At 45.1% G+C, this 21,634-nt stretch overlaps 1 protein-coding gene and 1 long non-coding RNA gene across 5 annotated transcripts; one reads left to right on the top strand and one right to left on the bottom strand.

Moving 5' to 3' along the window:
* Positions 1-3,998: 3,998 nt before the first annotated feature.
* LOC109764742 (polyubiquitin 11) lies at positions 3,999-7,849 on the top strand. Of its 4 annotated transcripts, none has more exons than XM_040385985.3 (4): positions 3,999-4,179; positions 5,344-5,507; positions 5,625-5,745; positions 6,997-7,849. In XM_040385985.3, the coding sequence occupies exons 2-4, from the start codon at positions 5,345-5,347 to the stop codon at positions 7,676-7,678; spliced, it is 966 nt and encodes a 321-aa protein (XP_040241919.1). In that variant the 5' UTR covers positions 3,999-4,179; position 5,344; the 3' UTR covers positions 7,679-7,849. The 4 variants fall into 4 exon arrangements, with proteins under 4 accessions (XP_040241919.1, XP_020179112.1, XP_040241918.1 ...); XM_020323523.4 differs by having other exon boundaries at positions 5,340-5,507; XM_040385984.3 differs by having other exon boundaries at positions 5,330-5,507.
* A 738-nt stretch (positions 7,850-8,587) lies between these two features.
* Positions 8,588-11,398, bottom strand: LOC120962088 (uncharacterized). The gene is made up of 2 exons (XR_006671238.1): positions 10,877-11,398; positions 8,588-10,651 (listed from the first exon to the last, which is right to left on the bottom strand). It is a non-coding gene; the product is annotated as an uncharacterized lncRNA (long non-coding RNA).
* Between the last annotated feature and the right edge of the window lie 10,236 nt (positions 11,399-21,634).

Genomic DNA, 21,634 nt, shown 5'->3' with positions numbered 1-21,634 from the left:
TGATGACGATGATTTTCCCCTCCGGCAGGGAAGTTCACCCGGCGGAATCGCTCTGCCGGAGGGCAAAAGTCTCCTGCCCAAGTTCCGCCTCGAGGCGGCGGTGCTTTGTCCCGAATTTCCTCCCCTTATTTTTTCTAGGTCAAAATGACTTATATACCAGAAGATGGGCACCGGAGGTGGGCCGGGGAGGGCAGCACCCACCAGGGCGCGCCTGGGCCTCCTGGCGTGCCCAGGTGGGTTGTGCCCACCTGGTGGCCCTCCTCTGATACTTATTTGCTCCAATATTCCTTAAATAATCCATAAAAAATCCTCAGGGAGTTTCAGCTCATTTGGAGTTGTGCAGAATAGGTAGCTTCACATAGCTTTTTCAGGTCCAGATTTCCAGCTGCCAGAATTCTCCCCCTTGGTGCATACCTTGCATATTATGAGAGAAAAGGCATTAGAATTACTCCAAAAAGCATTATTATACAATAAAACAACATAAATAACAGTAGGAAAACATGATGCAAAATGGACGTATCATACCTCTTGAGCTTGCGTTGGTTTTTCCCTTGATGGGGAAAGGGTGATGCAGCAAAGTAGCGTAAGTATTTCCCTCAGTTTGAGAACGAAGGTATTAATCCAGTAGGAGACAACGCACAAGTCACCGAATACCTGCACAAACAATCAAAAACTTGCACCCAACGCGATAAAGGGGTTGTCAGTCCCTTCACGGTCACTTGCAAAAGTGAGATCTGATAGAGATAGATAAACGGTAAAGTAAATATTTTTGGTTTATAGATTGGAAAGTAAAGGTTGCAATTTAAAGGAACGGCGACAGAAATTGGCAAGTTGACGGGAAACTAATAGATTCAATATAATGGAAAAGAGACCCGGGGGCCATAGGTTTCATTAGTGGCTTCTCTCAAGATAGCAAATATTACGGTGGGTGAACAAATTACTACCGAGCAATTGATAGAAAAGCGCAAAGTTAAGATGATATCTAAGGCAATGATCATGAACATAGGCATCACGTTCGTATCAAGTAGAACGAAAAGATTCTGCATCTACTACTATTACTCCACACATCGACCGACTCATGCCTGCATCTAGAGTATTAAGTTCATAAAGAACAGTGTAACGCGTTAAGTAAGATGACATGATGTAGAGAAATTAACTAAAGGAATATGATGAAAACCCCATCTTTCTATCCTCGATGGCAACAATACAATAAGTGCCTTGCTGCCCCTACTGTCACTGGGAAAGGGCACCGCAAGATTGAACCCAAAGCTAAGCACTTCTCCCATTGCAAGAAAGATAATCTAGTAGGCCAAACTAAACCGATAATTCGAAGAGACTTGCAAAGATATCAAATCATGCATATAAGAATTCAGAGAAGAACCGAATAATATTCATAGATAATTTGATCATAAATCCATAATTCATCGGATCTTGGCAAACACACCGCAAAAGAATATTACATCGAATAGATTTCCAAGAACATCGAGGGGAACATGGTATTGAGAATCAAAGAGAGAGAAGAAGTCGTCTAGCTACTAGCTATGGACCCGTAGGTCTGTGATAAACAACTCACTCTTCATTGAAGAGGCAATGGTGTTGATGTAGAAGCCCTCCGTGATCGAATCCCCCTCCGGCAGGACGCCGGAAAAGGCCCCTAGATGGGATCTCACGGGTACAGAAGGTTGCGGCGGTGGAAAAGTGGTTTTGTGGCTTCCCTGGATGTTTTCAGGGTATAAGAGTATATATAGGCGAAGGAGCTAGGTCAGGAGACCCTCGAGGGGCCCACGAGGTAGGGGCGCGCCCTCCTGCCTTGTGGCTGCCTCGTTGCGTCTCCGACTTCATCTCCAAGTCTTCTGGTTTCCTTCTGGTCCAAAAGATCATCGCGAAAGTTTCATTCCGTTTGGACTCCGTTTGGTATTCATTTTCTGCGAAACTCTAAAATAGGCACACAAAAATAGAAACTGGCACTGGGCTCTCTGTTAATAGGTTAGTCCTAAAAATAATATAAAATAGCATATAAATGCCTATTATACATCCAAAACAGATAATATAATAGCATGGAACAATCAAAAATTATAGATACGTTGGAGACGTATCACTTGGCCTCGTTAACTTATGTATCTTCAGACCCATGTATCCTCAAGAGATCAATAAAGCGGTTATCTTTCTGTGCCAAGTTGTTATGTGTTGCCAGAGGACATGATCTCTGGGCTGGCAATGCAAGGTAAATCGATTGCTCTGAGCCAGGGTGCCACATCCTCTCACTTCATCTTCCTCACCCTCTCGCAGGCGCGGCCATGGGTGCACTTCCCTCGACCACCCCCTCCTCCCCATCCGCCCACACTCTCCCCCACCCTCCCCTCCCCAAGAACGGCAACGCTAGCTTAATTCAATTAGCGACGGCGACAAAGTTGTGATGCGATGCGAGGCCGGGGCGAGGAGTTGCAAGGTTCTACAACTGGTGGAGCTAGAACCTCAACTGGACGACCACGCCATCGACTACTCGATGTTGTAACCGCCGGAGCTGAAAGCTTCTTCCGGTGTGCTAAAAAGCTACGACCAGCAACAGTGAAAGCTTCAATCAGGCGACCATGTCGCCCACGCTCGCGACCACCGTTGTTGCAACTGGCGGACCTGAAAGCTTCTACCGGCGACAGCAAAAGCTGCAATCGAGCAGCCAGGCGGGGCACGCGCGGTGATGCAGGGTTGCTGCAACCGGCGCCAAGGACGCTACAACGGGCACCACGGAGAGATGGAACCAGCAATCGGGGATGCTACGACCCACTCGGCTGCAGCTTTTTCTATGTGGGAGGAGGGATGCATAAATGCTGCGACCAGCCATCGGAGTGCTACCACGGGCATCATTGGAAGCTGGATCCAGCATTTTTTTTGCTACCACCATCTTTCTTTACTGGAAACAGCTCTAGATTTTTGCTTCCACCATGTTCTGTTTTTGCTGGATCCTGTCATTGTTTTTGCTTCCACCATGTTTTGCCTTTTGTGTACCACATTCAGAGTTGCGACCGTGGGGGCGTCGCCGAGCTGCCGCCGGCGAGTTGGCCAGTGCAGCAGTAGAAGCATGCAAAGGATTAGGGGGGAGGAGGAGGCGCATGGTTGCAGGGTATGGACACGGGGGAGACGAGGGGGTTGGGGCGGAAGTGGAGACGCGGCGACGACAAACTCCGACCCACGGCGAGGGCGGCGACCTGCGTGGTGGACGGGGCAAGTGGTCAAGGATTTGACGGCAACCCAAGGTGCGGGGGTGCGCATGGCCGTCGATTTGATGGGGCGAGGGGATTTTTTCTCGTACTCGCTCGGAACAATGGGTGGGGGAACGAAGCGGGGAAGCTGATCTGGCGGACGAGATGCCTTGCATCGTATGGCGCGGATGCGGCCGACCCAAATTTGGGCCGGCACGCCAGCGCAGATCAAAATAAAAGGATGGTGTGCGGCTTGTCAGTTGGCTCGACCCAACCGCATACCTGCGTTGTCCGTTATCTCTGCAGTTGACTTCCTACTCCAAACCCATCTCCCAAGTTTTGCTAGACGTACAGAAGTTTACAGGCTAATCCCGATTTAGCATGTTTTAATTAGATGAAGGGGGAGTGAGCGGCACCACAAGGTGAAAATCCGGTAATGCTAGACGCACGGACGGGCCTATTACGGGATTTAAGGAATAGCAGATGTGGGCGATCGGGATTGGAGAAGAGGGAGCATGGGCGCACTCACGTCGTCGGTGTCTCTGCAGTCACCACATGGAGAAGAGACAGCGGGATGGGAAGATCTGTCGGCGAGGAAGAAGATGGAATCGGAGGATTCAGCGGTGCAGGGGGCTCCAATCTAACTGACGCATGTGGTGGCCAAATTTCGACCGGTCGACCGACGCCTATCACTGGTCTAATTTTATTAATGATATAGTAAAATAAATACAGTAAATCTCGGAGTAGGCAGGACCGCAGGAGAGGGTGTTGACGCGCACTCCCGTCGTCGGTGTCTCTGCAGTTGACTTCCTATCCCATCTCCTTCTACTCTCTCTCTCTCTCTCTCTCTCTCTCCCTCGACGGATGGTGGTTTGACTTTCATCTCTTGTGCCGCTCTCCTTGCTCCACGGCCGCACCGCTGCCCGCGAGCCATCCCTACTGGATTCGAGCGGTGAGCGGAGCGGAGATCTTCCTCTCGGTAAGCCCTAGCCCGCTCCTACCCTCATTAGTCTTCTTCCTCTGCGCCCTGAATCCTCCTCCTCCCCCGAGCAATCCGATGCGAAACCCCACCCGCCTGAATCTCCGATGACGAAATCTTTTTGTTCTTGAGAGCCGCGCTGCTCTAGGATCGGCTAGCTAGATGCACGCGCTCCTCCTCTGCTCTCGCAACGGCCAGGCGACTAGTGATGTTCCTGTCGCTTAATTAAGGTTTGCGAGCACCGTGCCCGTGTTTCTGCTGCTTTGGTTGTGGTGCCTGTATTCTTTCCTGGTAATAAATATATAACCCCCTTCTCGTGCAATTGTTTCATCATTTTTTTCCTGCACAATTATTTGCTTGTGGATTGGGTGAATTTCCAGTCTTTTCCTTTGTTTGCATTGCACACAAGGCTCCGTAGACTACTGCGCTATGTAATGAATGTGACTAATAAGTTTCCTCCTACCTGCCCCTCGCAATTGTTCGCACATGGATTTGGCGAATTTCAGTCTCTCTAGAGCCTCATGGTATTTCAGGTAGGAATTTAGGATTACATTGGCCGGCCTCATGGAATTTATTCTTCATCCCATATATCTCAGCATCTTTTGTTTGATCTTAGGATCATAATTGGTCATCATCTTTTTCTCGTGGAAGAACCATCAAGCACATATATCCTATTACTAAGTACAAAGTTAAGACATTTATTTTGGGACAGAGGGAGTATGTACGAATTCTTGTCTAAATAAAAACTGGACAGAATCATTGTTCTGCTGTTAATTTTATTGGGTGTGTGCGTTCTGGGGGGGGCGGGGCGATTATTGTTCTTTTTCAATTAAGATGAATGAATGCACTGTGGCAACTAACAAGGGTGCGCTAGATAGCTTCTATAACAATAGATTTTTGTTGGCTGATTTGGCATCACCTACTGTCGGTTTTATTTCAATATACATATCTTTAGTTGGTCATCTGAGTTGGTGATGATGGTACACCATTTTGCTTTCCAATTCTACCCTCTCTCATCAGCCCAACTTTCCACGCTTTCGTCACGCCTTGACTAACATGAAAATCTATTCTCCCATTACCAACTGGGACATAAATTACTGATTGACATAAAGATGCCCGCGCAGAATCCTTAACTAACATGAAAATCAAGTCCTTAATAGCCAGAATGCCCACAAGGAAGCGCCCGCACCCATCATCCGCTGGTCCTGACCCAGATGACCACATCGAGGAATCTGCTCCCGGCTCTGACACGGTAGGCAGCGAGGACATAGGCCGCTCCCCTGCCAACAGAGGCTCCGCAGAGCTGGCAATGGATTGGTTTGATGGTGGTGAGTTTTGAGTGACACACACCTCTGACTCGTTCTGTTCGAGATGCATATGACGCATATGCATCGTGTTCGTTGTTTCCATGCTTAAGTGGCTTGCGTGTTTGATGGGCCTAGCAGATTTCGATGTGGGGGAGGAGGAAGATGAGGAGGAGCAGGAGGAAGGCGACGGTAATGGCTGGGACGATGAAGAGGGTGATGACAGCCAGTCGTTGCAGGGAGACGATGGCAACATGGATGAGTAAGTGAACTGTGGACACCTCTATTTCCTCCTTCACATCCCATCCAATCGCCTCCGTTGCTTTCTATCATGATTTTCTGTTGTCGTCACGTCGCACACATGTACGGTAGCTTCGGTCCGGGTTCCAGTCACGAGGAGAGCCTCACCTGGTCTGGTTGGCGGTATCGCCGGTGTATGTGGACTCCCTAGCCAGTCGGCCACCAGTCCACCCATGTTCATGTTGTCAAATGCTTCTGTGAAGACTGCCATTACCAAGATGATGCAATAATTTTTTGCCACTATCCGTAGCTGATGGTGATTGCAAACACGACGAAGATCCACCACCCACACACATGACATAGAGTGGAGCGAAATGGCGTAGGAGCGGAACATTAGTGTAACAACGGTGAAACTGAGAGGCTGATGTGGAACAATGGAGGGGCAGAGGGTGATGATGCAGTTGCACTGGAGTGAGTGGGCGTGGTGAGGAGAGAAATTATGTTCTCTCATGAGGAAGGTGAAGATGGAGATGCCCTATGGGGAGCAAGGGAGCAAGCATGGTGGTGGTTTCAAAGGAGGGAAGTAAAGAAAGACAAGTTAAAAACCATACATGTGTCCAACTTTATGTGTGTTTTCACCAAATAGAAGTATCACTTGAACAATGCTTCTATATGTTCCAGTTCTTATTCCGTTACATAGCAACGCACAAACACCTAATTAGTCCAAGGGCCTCTTTGATTCGTAGGATCCTCAAAATGCAGGAATAGGTTGACATGTCCTTTAGTACCCTACATGATTTGAGAGAATGTTTGACAGCACAGGAAAAACAAAGAAATCCTACAAATAGGTTTGAGTGGATGAAAATTTTCCTCCAAAATGTAGTACAAATAGATCATATGGAAAAAATCTAAGGGTCCAAATCCTCCAAAAAATCCTATAAATTCCTTTGAATCAAGAGAGCCCTGTTCAATGTACGAAAACCATGCATGTATATTGGCTTAGTGCAGCATTTTGTTTCATATAAACATGCTATTTATATACTCCCTCCGTCCCAAAATACGTGACTCAACTTTGTACTAGTTTTAGTACAAAGTTGAGTCACTTATTGGGACGGAGGGAGTAGTAGATTTCTGTTCTTGCTTCTCCTTTTTTTTCATTTAAATAATTGGATTTTGCTTCTACTGCCTAGTGGAATTGTTGGCATTTTGTATATTATTCCACAGCCCAAATATATAAAATTGTCTAACAATTGGTGATGTTTGGTTTTGCTAGGTCATTGAGAATGCACATCTTTGTCAAGAATCCCACCGGCAGGACAATCTGCCTCAAGGTCCACTCATCAGACACCCTGTACACCGTCAAGGCAAAGATCCAAGATCAGTATCGTCTCGTCTTCGACGGGGTGCATCTAGAGGACAACTTTACGTTGGCTGATTATGGCATCGAGCATGAATCTACGCTTGACCTCCAAGAAAAGATGCAAATCTTCGTGACAGAGACGCTAGAAGGTAGGACCATCACTCTCGAGGTTGATAGCCTAGACACCATTGGCAGCCTGAAGGCCAAGATCCAATACATGGAGGGCTTTCCCAAGGGCCAGCAGTGCCTCATCTTTGCCAACAAGCAGCTGGAGGATGACAACCGCACCTTGGCCGACCACAACATCTGGAAGGAGTCCACCATTCTCCTTGTCCTCCGCCCGTGTAGTACAATAGGAGGTACGATGCCCATCTTCGTGAAGACACTATTAGGAAAGACCCACACTCTTGAGGTTGGGAGCTTGGACACCATCGAGAGTGTCAAGGTGAAGATCTATGAGAAGGAGGGCACTCGCCCGATACAGCAGCGCCTCATCTTTGCTGGCAAGCAGCTGGAGGACGGGCGCACGCTGGCAGACTACAACATTCAGAGGGAGTCTACCCTTCATTTGGTGCTCTGCCTTTGTGGTTGCTGAGATGCATGGCCATTCAACAACCAGTTTTATTTTGCTGCAGTCCTCCTTGCAGTAGTTGTGTGTTGCCAATAAAACTATCATTCTAGTACTACTCTGAATTAAGAATCCCTGGCTCTGCCTTGGCATCATTTGATTGAGAAATACAGCGCGGGTGCAGCTTCTTTCCTTCCACACGCTTAATGCGGTTAATTTCTGTGCCATCGTTGGCAAAAGCCTAACACCGTGACCTGATTTGCATGCTATTTATGTATCCTGTGAACCACATAAAGGGGATGATTCACCACGTCAAGTTGGAATTGGGATTGGAAATCAGAGTTGGAATCAAAATATGTAGTATATAATTTTAGACCAGTTCCAATTCTAGTTGAAGTTGAATTATTTTGGTTCTGCAATTCCACAAATCCATTTCAGTTGACTCCTTCTGGAACTTAGAAAACGGTGAAAAAACAACATTCTGACATTGGAACAGACCCCTTCTGGAATCTATCGGGGCAGACTAGTGTAGAATCTGGGCTTACAATGAAAGAATAGAAAAAGCAACCATGGCTGTTGGATTGAACATGGTTTTTTTTTTTGAGAGATGGATTGAACATGGTTGGTACAGATTGGAGTGGAGGCGTCTCAGCCCACTTATTGCACATTTGACGAAAACCCCCCTACCAACAGTTTGATATAAACATGACCTTTTGCAGTAAGAACCCCAACTTCTCATATTCAATCTGGACAACTTCAAATCTTCACAATCATTCTGTTCCTAGTGTATCAAAAGCTGAACCATCCCATTTCGGAAAAAAAAAGCTGGACCATCCCAGACACAAATATACTAGGGAGTATATGTCAAGAACGGTTTTTTTAATACATTTCCAAGTGGATCATCTTAGGCAGAAAAATTTCAGTGCATGCCATTCATCCTAATTGGAGTACACAATACACATAAATACATAAACTTGGTACATATCATGGCATGATCATTTTCTACTTCAAATCGTCACAACCATTCTGTTCCTAGTAAATTCAAATATGGACCCAGACACAAATATGGCAGTGTATGTCCAGCACGAATTTTTGAATACATGTCCAAGAGGATCATCCTAGGCAGAAACTTTTTCGGTTCCACGCCATCCATCCTAATTTGAGTACACAAGACACATACATATATCACTTGGTACATAACATGACATATCATTTTCTACGACATGAACATCGAACCCCGAGTATGAAGGACTGAAGTGATCCCCGCTGAATAAGCATCTCTACCAAAGCTTGCATCCATTGATAGTGCTTCTTGCTCATGAATCTTCATGTGCTGGAAAAAGATGATACCAAACAAATCATTCAGTTTGGAGCACAAGAACAAATCATTGTACTAGCAGGAACAAATCTGATCGTATGTCACTTCTAGTAATATATTTTGGAGTACTGAAATCATCAATGAGAGCATTGGAGAATTAATCTCTGCAAATGAGGTAGCATCGCTGAAATCTTTATTTTGAACGCTGTTGACCAACTCCACGGCTGTAAACAAATTTTGAGCAAACATCATCAAACAAGGGGTTAATAGAATGTTTCATACATCAAGATATTCTTGACCTGATAGTGTTGGTACATAGTTTCCCTTTTTTTTTTAACATGGGGCCTCCTAAAGGCGGCGTCGTGCTAATTTCTTCCACTTCACATCAAGATGTAGCAGTAGAATGGCAGGGGCAGAGCTTAGTACTGGTCAATGAGCTCTCATCTAACCATCGTACCCAAAGCTTAGTGTCTTGAAACATAACAAACTGAGAGTTCATCTCCAATTGCAAGGTTGCAAATTAGAAGGCACACACAACGAGAGTATTGTTTCTTTCAGGCGAAACGTTACAATGAATGCAAACTGAAAATAAAAATGTTATACTTACTAAACCACTACAATCTCAAAGTCATACTAAATAATATCTCAGGCAATGATCTTACAAAAGAATAATGGAGACAAGTGTATATTCTCGCTGTTCCATGATTTATTGAACTTGTTCAAGTGTACATCCAAATTTTACAGTTATATTTATGGCCTCACAATGGAGAATCAGTGAGTAGATATTTTTTGGAATGGCCTCATTCAAGAGATGGAAATTAAGCACCTTTATGCACTACGACTCAAATCATTTCTTGCTTTTGGACCTTTATGCACCTTTTGTTCCTAACTAGCAGCCAACAACCTAAGTGTGCTGCGCCGCAGCGGTGTGATTCTTAGAAAATTTAAGATGCCCGATTAAACTACCATTGGGCATAAGCAGTCAGCTATCTAAAAAACTATCAACAAAAAGAAAGATGTGTTTAAACTGTGCTGGTGTAACCTTGCACTACTCAACATTGTTCTTCAAACATAACCATGTACTCCCTCCGTTCGGAATTACTTGTCTCAGAAATGGATGTATTTAGAACTAAAATACGTCTAGATACATCCATTTATCCGACAAATAATTCCGAACGGAGGGAGTATCATTAGTTGGCAACTTGGCATGGCGATATATAACTCAAAAGTATATGCCAAAACCTGATGACGCATGATATTATAGTAAATCAGCGCGGTATGATGCATTTTCAAAATAATCAGCTTTGGTTTCGTTCCAGCCAAAACAGTTAAACATTTTTCCACGATAATATGCTGGCCAACTATAAAAGAGACTTTGAGCAAGCAGCCACAACTAAATTAGTGAATTGCACAAATGGGCTAGCAGTTGACCTTCAGCTATATCAAGACAAAGAAAGATGAAAATAAAACACACTTGGGTCATCAGGAAATAGACAACGGAAATCACAGAACGGATATGGATCATGCATGTATGAACAATTCCAAAATCGCCATAAAAAACAGAGCAAGTAAATTGCACATACTACATAACTGTATGCACATTCAGCACCTACGGATTAGATTGGTCTGCTGGCACCGCAGGTTCTCCTGGCCAGTGAGCTACATCCAAATACGTACCTCCCCTAAAGAAAAAGAACACTAACCGGAATCAACCAAATTACAGTAAGACATATGTACCATATGTGACAAGGCGATCAAACCTGTTGGTCTCAGAGAGAGGTGCCAGGCACAATGAGAGGAGACTTCAGCTGGCAGAAAGAATAAGGCTACCGAACCCATACGAGCTGCCATTGGAGAGAAATCTATAGGAGGGAGATGGGGAGGGGAATGGGAGAAACGGAGCTAACCTTGATTCTGCTTGCTGAGCCTGCGAGGCGAAGGAGGCGAGCAGATCGAGCACCCCGGCTTGCCTCCGGTGAGCTATTGCTAGATCTAGGAGCACCGGGGAGGAGGATATCGTGGCCGCATCACCGCGCGCTCGAGCACTACCAGATCGCCTCCGGAAAGATAAGAAGGGGTAGCTTGGCGGGCGGGGCACCCGCGGCCACCGGGGAGGAGGACGCCGTGGCGGCGGCGCCTTGGTCCCTGACGACGATGTGCAGCGCGGCGATGGGGTGACCGGGAGATGGAGTCATCCAACCTGGATGCCGGAGTGGGAGGGGGAGGAGGCAGGGAGCGGTCGTGGAGTAGTCGTCGTCCACCAGGGAATCACCGGATCTGGGCAGCCGGAGAGGGAGCTGTGTCGTTAGAAGTAGAAGGACCTCAATAAAATTCGTGGGAAGCAAAGGGAAAGTTTCGCAAATAATCTGTACAGATCCCTCCTCTCTAATTTGTGCCCTACATCCCAAATCCAATGGCCCAGGATCATTTTTCTATTCTTTCACTGTAAGCCCAGATTCTACACTAGTCTCTCCCGGAATCTATCTTGCAAGCTCAACTACACTCCGACGTGTGTATGTAAATTGTTGGCTCTGGAGCCTGGAAATGAAATCAGATTAATATACATATATATTACTCCCTTCAATCCAAAAAAGTGTCACGGCTTTAGTTCAGCTTTAGTTCAAATTTGAATTGGGATTGGAGGGAGTGTTTTTCCCTCAAAGAAAATTAATTAGCAGCCGATTTTATTTCAACTGACTCATTCGTCAGCGGACGAGCTTTCTACAGGCCTGCAGCTATGTATCACACACACTGGACAATAGAACATGCGAAATTTAACAAAATACGATAGAGATTTTTCTTAAATTGATTAGAAAACTGGAAGGTAAAACTTGAACACATATCTGAATATCAGAGAAACCTACGCCGTCTTTTACCTTACCTATCTCGGTGCATGCATGGTTCCAAGCTCGCTTTCATAAATAGAAAGTGTCAGAGGTACAGGTCTACTTTATACACATCCCTCAGACCACCTGCGATATTCTTATGAGCACTACAGAAATCGAAGAAAATGTATCTGAGCACTGCATGCAGCCATTTTATTTATTATTCACAAAGTCCTTATAAGATAATACATCAGTAAGTCTGAAGCCACCATCTTGGCAACACCCGTCGCTACTCCTATCCCCGTGATGAAGGGGTGCCAAATACCAACACCTAATATCTAATGCCGGATGCCCCATCCAAGCCACAATACCTGGACTGGGTTACGAACCGGTCCGGCGCACTTTCAGTGGGCACCACATGTGCATGCTGCAAGGGCGGTCGTCACCTCCTTCATCCATCGATCATCCATAGATCAGATACTGACGCATGGACTTTGTCATCCCTCTCTGCCATCGACACCAGACAGCATCGTCCTCTTGCACGAGTCCATCGCCACCCATCGGACGCCGAGTCTCCACTGCACCACGCCGCCGAGATCCACCGCCATCGATGTGTAAGATGAAGTACCGATCCACCGCCTACCGACGCCGAACCACTAAACCGTCCACATGTTCGTCCAACCGATGAATGTCTCCAAAGATGATGCCCCCATGGGGGTGACGGTGAAGACGTGGCCATCAACCGATCCAGGATGCCCCACCATCGCCTCCAACGAGGGCTACGACGCCCACGGGTGCCGCCATCAATGGTCGCCTCCTCCAGATCTGAGGCTTCCCTCGAAAACAATGGAGCGAGGGACGCCCCAGCATCGCCTCCAACAAGGGCTACGACGCCCACGGGTGCCGCCGTCAATGGTAGCCTCCTCTAGATCTGAGGTTTCCCCCGGAAACAATGTAGAGAGGGACTCCCCACCATCGCCTTCAACGAGGAAAACGACACCCACGGGCGCCGCCGACGCTGGTAGCCTCCTCCAGATCTGAGGTTTCCCCTGGAAACAATGGAGCGAGGGATGCCCCACCATCGCCTCCAACGAGGAAAACGACACCCACGGGCTCCGCCGGCGATGGTGGCAACCTCACCCACTTCAGCAGCTAGGCCACCATCTCTTCCCCCAGTTGATCCGCCGCCGGGAAGCTACCGCGAAGCAACACCCATCGACCAGATCCCTTTGGTCCAATGATGAAGACAGCCAAAGGTAGAGGAGGTCACATCGTTGCGTGACCGGCGCCATGGCCACACACACGTCGTCCCAAGGCGTCCGCTGAAGATCCACTGTCACAGCCATGCCTTCAAGCCGCGACGGAGGGACGCCCCGCCGCCGCCCCCCCCCCCCCCCCCCCCCCCCCCCCCGTCTTTGCCCAGCCGGGATCTGGCGGCGACGGGAGGGAAGGCAGAGATCGGGATCTGGACCGAAGGTTACCAAAGGGAGTTGATCGTATCAGGGAGTTGTTCTACTTGAGCTCAGTAGCCCAGCACTGGACGTTCTGCACTCTGGACCATGGCGAACCAACCTGTGGTTGGATGGTTAGAGGGACTGTGGTATCCCCAGCCCACCAGTGTTCAAATCCTGGTGCTTGCATTTATTCCTGGATTTATTTCAGGATTTTCGGGGATGTTCGCATTTATTCCTGGATTTATTTCAAGATTTTCGGGGATGTGCATTCAGTGGGAGGAGACGTTCCCGTCGACGACGAGGTGCCTACGGTGACTTCGTAAATTACAAGATGATATGCCGGCTCAGACTTTCGGAGGTGCTCATAGGGGTAGGGTGTGCGTGTGTGCGTTCATAGGGGTGAGCGTATGCGCGTGTCTATGAGTGCTTGTGTCTATACTGATGTTCAAAAAAAAGGCTCTGGACCATGATTTGCAGGTTGAACTAAATTGCAACCTGATGGTTCTTATGCTTCTACGCACGAGAAGAAGCCGGCCATCCTGTTGAAATAGATCGGGATCACGCCTTGGCACGAGGGTGCCGGTCTAAACATTTTGGTCAAACAGTTAGTGCCAAGTTAGTAGGTCGAGTTCAGTGCGTTCATAAGACCACAAAAAATGACCACTCGACATGAAGTTCGATACCAAAAGCACAGCCACCGACATGAAGTTTGATAACAAAAGTGCAAATATAGGAGGGAGTTATAGGAGCAGCAACAGAATAAAGGAGAGACAACGACAGAGACATGGCTACTAAGCATACTAAGTGGCTTCGCCTTTTCGATAAACTTGATAGGCACCACTTCACATGAACCTGATGCTAACAATGTGAGATATACGACATATCATGATTTGTATAGAAGTATAGATCATGAAATTTTCAATCCAGCAAGAAAAAATTACATACACCAGCAGACTGTTGCCTGCATCGTACAAAGAATAATGGCCAAGGTAACCTTATTTACAATCCATTTAGTTTGCTGCAAAGGAAACTCCAAGGACAATCTATATGCAGTTGTACTCAAGCATCAACTCTATTATCTTGAACTTTAAGGAAAGGCTAATCAGAATCAAAAGGGTATATAGGCCAAGCAGCGCTGGGTAATTATACTGAGAAAACTAATTAGACTGTTAACTGAAAGTCAGGCAAGGTGATTAAGTAAGCGCTTGCCCTTACGTAATACAAGGAAACCACAACATAGAAAGCATCACAGGAGAGGTAAGGTAGATTTGTCGGTTCCACATGGCCGAGGAAATGCCAGTCAGGTCGACAAAAGGCGGCGCCATCAAGGGCATAACCTACGAGAAGAGATTAAGTAAGCAGCAGCAAAAAACAATAAAAAAGAAAGAGAGGCACGGTTACATTTTGTTCAATCGACCAGGCGTCGATTGAACTGAGCTAGGGTTTGGGTCAAGACACATCGAGTTGTGAACTCTAAGAGAGGTGTGACTAATATGGCCCATCACTAGATCAGCATTTCCAGCAGGCACGTACCTAACACATTATGATCCTGTAAAAACACAAGTTCAAATAAGAATAAGACCGTGTACACCACAGGAGACAAAGATGATAAAAGAAGGCACTGAATAGGCCCACCAAAAGAGTAGGTTGCCCAAGGGCGTTTGATCTAAAGCTTGGCCTTTTTAGCTGGAGGGCTCTTCTTCACCTGCCACCAAGCCTTCAGTTGATTTGCTTCAAGGACAGATAACAACCATGTAAAAGAAAGCAACAATGATGCATATACTTCTAAACACTTGTATCAAACCGAAGGAAGATACCTCGAGGTAGCAGCAAGATCATCACTTAGAACAACAAAACTGCCATCAAATTTTGCAGGTTCCAAGTAGGTTTAAACAGATATACCTTGTCAATCGACTATCAAACGAGCGCAGAGAACGTCTGGGTTCTCCCACAAGCTCTGAGAAACACATAAACTATGAGAAATCAACAGATATAACTTGTGGTAATGATTTCAAGAGCATGACTGACGCCAGTTTTTGCAGACTGAAATAAAAATTACAGCTGAATATACTTGCAGTTAAAATAGATGGAAATGGTAAAAGCCCCTTCAAATCCTTACAAATTGAAACAGATTCGTGTAACTGAGTGCTGATTCCATCAAGAACTCAGGGAACAAAAGGATAGAAGTTCAATTTAGTCACCAGAAATAGGAATAAGAAAGAAATACTAAAATATAGGGAATTTAACTATTTGTCAAATTGTGAGATATGTACATGCACCACTATCTCTTTCAGGCTGCCACTATCAAATCTTGAGTTTCACATGAATGAAACAGTGCTTGGCTAAGTATTCAGAAGGAAATAACAAGAAAATCATTAGGTGGAGAAAATTTAAAGTGACACTCGATCTATTTGCGCATCAGCCACATAAGATTAGCCATGCTAGCTAGCTAGCTACACAAATCCATGACCCACCTAATCATGTGTACAAGTCACGTCAAAGGCAACATAAACATGCAAGTAGTTGAAAGTGGAGCATAAAAACTCTGCAAGTAAAACATTTTGTGCTTTCGCTATTAATTGATTCAATTTGTGGCTGCATGCAGTAGGCTAGGCAGCACCATTTAGTTCTTTAGCAAATCTCTTGATAACAAAGCATATTGGAGAGAGGGAACAAATTACATGTGTCTAAGGTCATAAAAAATCACTCCGTCGATAGCATATAGGCTTCAGATCTGATCGCTTTTTTCTAAAAAATTGTCTTGTCGTGTCCACGCAATATTATGCATCTAATCCGAGGGATGTAAGTAACCAAATTACTGTGACTAATGTTTTGACCCATATTTATTTGTTCTAATGTAGCTGAATCGAAGTCACTGAATCAAGCGAATACTATGAGCCGCAAGGCTAAAGAGAACATGTTGAATATGCTATAACCATTTCTTTTATCATCACAGAAGCAAGTATTTCTACCCCGCAAAAAAAGCAAGTATTTCTAGCTAATACTACATCGTAATAAATGAATCGGCAGTAATGAATTGGTTAGGCTGCTTCACATTGCAAGAGAAGTCTGCATAAGAATCAGACCTAGCAAAAGGTTGGGTGGTCAGGTCAACCTGAATATTACGTCATTTGTGTGCATCTCCTCTTGTCGTATGCAGCTGCTCGTGTACTGGTCACCTCCTGGTGGTAGCCGCTCACAAGTGCTCCTGCTTATTGAAAATGCCCGAGACGAATCACTAACTGAGCCTAATGAATAGCAAAGAAAGTTTTACTGGCGGCACAAAATGTAGCACAAATCAAGTAGAAGAAGAGACAGAGAGCACAATAACTTTTAAACAAATATCAGTTCCATACGATAATTGTGGTGCTAAAACAAATATTTGTGGTGCAGGCTTAGGATTGATTTAATTCTTCTTTACAAAAAAGAGGTAGAGAAGCCGTGAGTTATGATATAATAAAGACTAACTAAGTAACAAACAGTGTAAGAAAGCAAATTGCTGTGTAAGAGACCATTATTTAATCTTATGATCACACTCAGTAGCAAATGGCTCTAAGGATCAGCCGCTCATGCTCAGGAAAACGCTCAGGAAAAATGACATACTAAACCTAGGGCCGGCTCTAGGATTTCAAAGGCCCCAAGGCGAACTCCACCGATGGGCCCAACAGAGAGAAAATTCCAATTCAATACGTCCAAAATTGATCATTTCTGAAGCTACAATAAGCCGAAACTAACAGCACCAGACCATAGAGCCCAAAAAATCCTAATACTTGGAATCTAGCCGAACCAGAGAGCACAAAAAGCCCTTGTATTTGGAATATAGTCTCAGTCCAACAGCATCTTCAGATAGAGAAGACAAAAAATCTACAAGCCCGGGCCTACAAACAAATAAGAACAGAGAAAGGAGAGAGAGAAGGGGTAGACCTTCACTTCCCTGGACGAAGACAAACCCAGTTCCGCTGCCTCGTGCGCTGACTGGCGTGTGGTGGTAAAGAGGTGGCTGGGCGTTGAGGTATCTTTCGAGTGGAGAGCTCCCAATTGAAAACACATCAAGCAAAGAATTAGAAAACAGAAGTACCGAACAAAGTAATTAACATCAAAACACCATTTCCTCATATAATTAGAAACTGGAAATTGGGAGCCGACTGGATAACCAAATTAATCTAGCAACCAAGAATAACATTTTTGATTCGCAGAACTACAACCACAATACGCATGGACCCTCAAATGATCTTTTTCTAATCAACCATGCGACCTATGTGGCATTTGATTATATGGCTAAGCAAGGACCAAATTAATCTAGCACCTGAAAGCAGCACTTTGATATGCAATAAAGGTATGAAAGAGAAGAAATCTTTACATAATATGGGTATAACCACTTGAGCATAAATAAGCGACACCTTTAAATTCAAAAAAATGGTTGAGGGTTCATTGCATAGTGGGCTCAGATTCATCTTTCCTCGATCATATAACCTACCCCCGTCGTCTCTTTTCACCAGATTAATCTGTTTATACAGCAAAGCTGCCCTGGTTATCACTCAAGAAGAACGACCATCCAAGGACAGAACAATAAGTATCACATGATCAAAAAGGATTCTAGAGACAAGAGGGAGGATCCAACTTGATACCCACAGGTGCCTCAATTGCTCAAAGGCACACTTACTTCAGCCACGGTTAATCATCATAGCCCTAGCACGAACGTCACTTATCAATTTAGCAAATCCAGGAGCATAGCTATAGGACCAGGGCACCCACATGTAGACCAGAGCATCACAGGAGCTCCTATGATAGCAACTGAACATGAACAACAACCTGCGAACCCTAGAATAGCATGGATCCACAACTACGGAGCTCAAGCAGGAACCGATGCATGAGTAGGGCATAGAGCATCAACCAGACGAGCACCACATCAATATAGCCACAGCCATGTTACATACAATAGCCGAAGTAGAGGAGCAGCAAGAGGATGGAGCTCACCGAGGATGGTTGTAGCCGAGGAGAGAGGAGGCTAGGGTTTTACCACGGGCGTGGCCCCCCTTTTATACCCCTGTACATGAGATGATGAAAATGCCCTCGGCGGGGGACAGGAATTACACGCGGTGGCACGAGATTTTTACCGCGAGACGGTAACTATTCATTCCTACAATGCCTCGGCTTCGATACGACGGCCGAGGTCATCCAGTGGCTCGATCCGACGGTCTAAAACCCATCAAGCAAACGCATTGGACGGCCAGAATCGCCTGAGCTCTGAGGAGGCTTGGTGAGACACTCTTCTCTTATTTCTGGATGTTTCTGGATAAGCAACACCTTTAAATACAAATAAAAAGGGTTCAGGGTTCATTGCATAATGGGCTCAGATTGGCCTTTCCTCGGTCATATAACCTACCCCCGTCATCTCTTATCACTAGATCAATCTGTTAATACAGGGGAGCTGCCCTGGTTATCACTCAACAAGAATGACCATCCAAGGACAGAACAACAAGTATTACAGATCAAAAAGGATCCTAGAGACAAGAGGGAGGATCCAACTTGATACCCACAGGTGCCTCGATTACTCAAAGGCATACATATTTCAGCCACGGTTAATCATTTATCGCCCTAGCACGAACGTCATTGATCAATTTAGCAGATCCAGTAGCATAGCTATAGGACCAGGGCATCCACATGTAAACCAGAGCATCACATGAGCGCCTATGATAGCAACTAAACATGGATCCACAACTACAGAGCTCAAGCAGGAACCGATGCATGAGTAGGGCATAGAGCATCAACCAGACGAGCACCACATCAATATAGCCACGACCATGTCCCGAAGAAGAGGAACAGGAGGAAGATGGAGCTCACCGAGGGAGGTTGTAGCCGAGGACTCAGTGGGTGCCGGGGTTGCGCCTCAACGCCGTCCAGCCGGCGAGGAACCGCATCGGAGTTGCGCCTTGCACCGTCCCGCCGATGAGCATGAACGGGCACCGAAGCGGCCAAGGACGCGAGGAGGTGATGTGTGGCACATCCAGGAGACTGAGCAGTGAGGGAAGGTGAGAAAGACATTATATTTGATGGGAAACGATTTTGGTCCTTAGTATAAGAAAGTCCTACTTAATGTCAAACAATGAAATTCATGGGAAAATGAATATGCTTATACAACGGGACATTTCTTCAGGAAAGCAGGCTCAAAATATAAACTCTTGCTGAGTGTTGTTTCCTCACATACCTCGGGTAATTCCTGGACGAAGAAACCAGAATCCAAGAGGGGAAGCATTAGTGCTTGAGGATGCAACCTGATACATATTCCTGCATAAGCGCACATGAACCCAGTACCAAACATGTTATTATCATCATCACTTCTATGCAGAAAAACAAATGTAGCATGCAAAAAAGAAATAATCTAGTTCGATAGAAGCGTCAGGACCGCGACGGTTTCAAGTGACTATTAAATAAATGGTTATCATAGTCTTAAATGTACTATTACTTCCATACAACTGAGAATCTAAATATTAGATAACAAGAACACAACATATACAGGTTTAACTCTTTCTCGAAATATTACATGGATTTATCAGTGGACGCTTTAGAACTCTCACGCCTTATTTTATTCTTAATAATAAATCCATTCAAGAAATGTATTTTGTATTACTGATTCAATAGTTGTTGTACAGAAGCATATCTTACTCTGTTCTAAATCCATGTACCTCTATTTTAATCCAGCCACATTATTTTCTGTTCTTTGTAGCTGATCAACACTAATAGTTTATCCGGGCAAAAGAAAGATTGATGTAACATTCAGCACTCTAGATTCTCATTAACTATTCCAACAACAAATTTGACATCCATCATGGACAATCTATCTATTTTCGGAAACAGTGAGGACCAACTAAATCGATAGACGCACAGTGTGCAGATATTAGGTGTGCAGCAACAGAACAAAATATTTCAGTCAATAGTCAACATCGGTGATGGCTAATCGAAAATGAATTGTAAATGTCAGGGAATGGGAAGGAGTTTGCAACCTAGTACTCCCATTGTCAGGGAGCAAGAATGTGTGGAGGCATTGGGGCTTCAATTATTCCTCTTTCATCTGCTCATGTGCCACCTCCGCCGCATCCCACAATATAGCTAGGCATGCGCAGAGGGTTCACACATCATCGCCTTGCCAGGAAACCTAGAGGCGACCAGGAGAGAAAAATAAGGAAATGGTGGAGCTTCAGATGCACATGGTGCCAGCAATCTGTCACCACAAAAAATTGTACAGAAGTAGAGGGGGTTGGATAATCTATGACACAAGGCACACATGAAAGAAATACCAGTTTTGGCACAAGTTTCAGGTAAGGAAGATACTTAGACAATAAAAACAACTGATTAGAGTTATTTCCCAGTTCAGATAAAAAAGAAAGAACCAATGATTGTTTACATACATCAGAATTATGTCTCAGTTCACATAAAAAAGAAACAGTCACCGCTTGTTTCCATATAGCAGAATTATAGCTGATACAAAAATTGAGTTATTTCCCTTAAACAAAGAAAGGCCCATGAAACACACACTTTGATAGCAAGAGTGCTATTTATTTATCTATGCAAACCTACAGCAGAACCATAATCCAAACATATGTAAAGCTTCCTGTAAATGTTAAGGCTTGACATTTTTCTAACCCAAAAAATACATCAAAACTAATCCATCTTGGTCTGGGCTAACATGTTTAAATCCTAACTAATCAGGGTAATCATTCTCCCAGCAATCCACAACTACAAAACCCAAAAAAAAGTTAGTGATCATGAAAGGCATGAATGATTGGCAAAAAGGGACAGGAAAGAGAGAGATACACACATAGTGAGAGAGACATGAGATTCTCACTGTAGAACCACTATATTCTGTTACTGCAGCTCTAGCTTGCTGCTCAGCGAACAGACACGACACTGAGCTCTCACTGCATCGATGACTCCGTTGCTTTGCTGCATGATAAAGTATATGTCCAATCAACCGAATCATAGCAATAATCCAGCTCAGTGTGGGAATATACCTGCAGTTTTAGATAAGAATGAAGCAGGCAAATATTAGTGACAATCTACATGCATATGTTCTTGAAACACATAAACTGAACACGAAATCTAAGCCCGACTCTCACAGAGTAACATGGGCTAGCTAACTCAAATTTAGAGCCGACGATGCTTAAGATCCAACCACAAAAAAGGAGGACTTGACCTGACTTCAACTACCAGTAACCACATCTCCATCATTTTTTTTTTGGTCTGGCCATGGCGTGGATCCGTCCATGTTGTACCTTTTCCATTTCCTTTTAAGTATTATATTTTGCCAGACAAAGCAAAGGCCATGCTTCACAGTAAAGCGCTAACAAAACAACAAAGACAAAGAAGAATCTCTTCTTTGGAACCT

This window comes from Aegilops tauschii, chromosome 3 (assembly GCF_002575655.3).
Source record: "Aegilops tauschii subsp. strangulata cultivar AL8/78 chromosome 3, Aet v6.0, whole genome shotgun sequence".
In the NCBI taxonomy this organism is placed as follows: Eukaryota; Viridiplantae; Streptophyta; class Magnoliopsida; order Poales; family Poaceae; genus Aegilops; species Aegilops tauschii.
The sequence above is the reverse complement of the archived record's forward strand: the minus strand, read 5'-3'. Positions and strand labels throughout refer to the sequence as shown.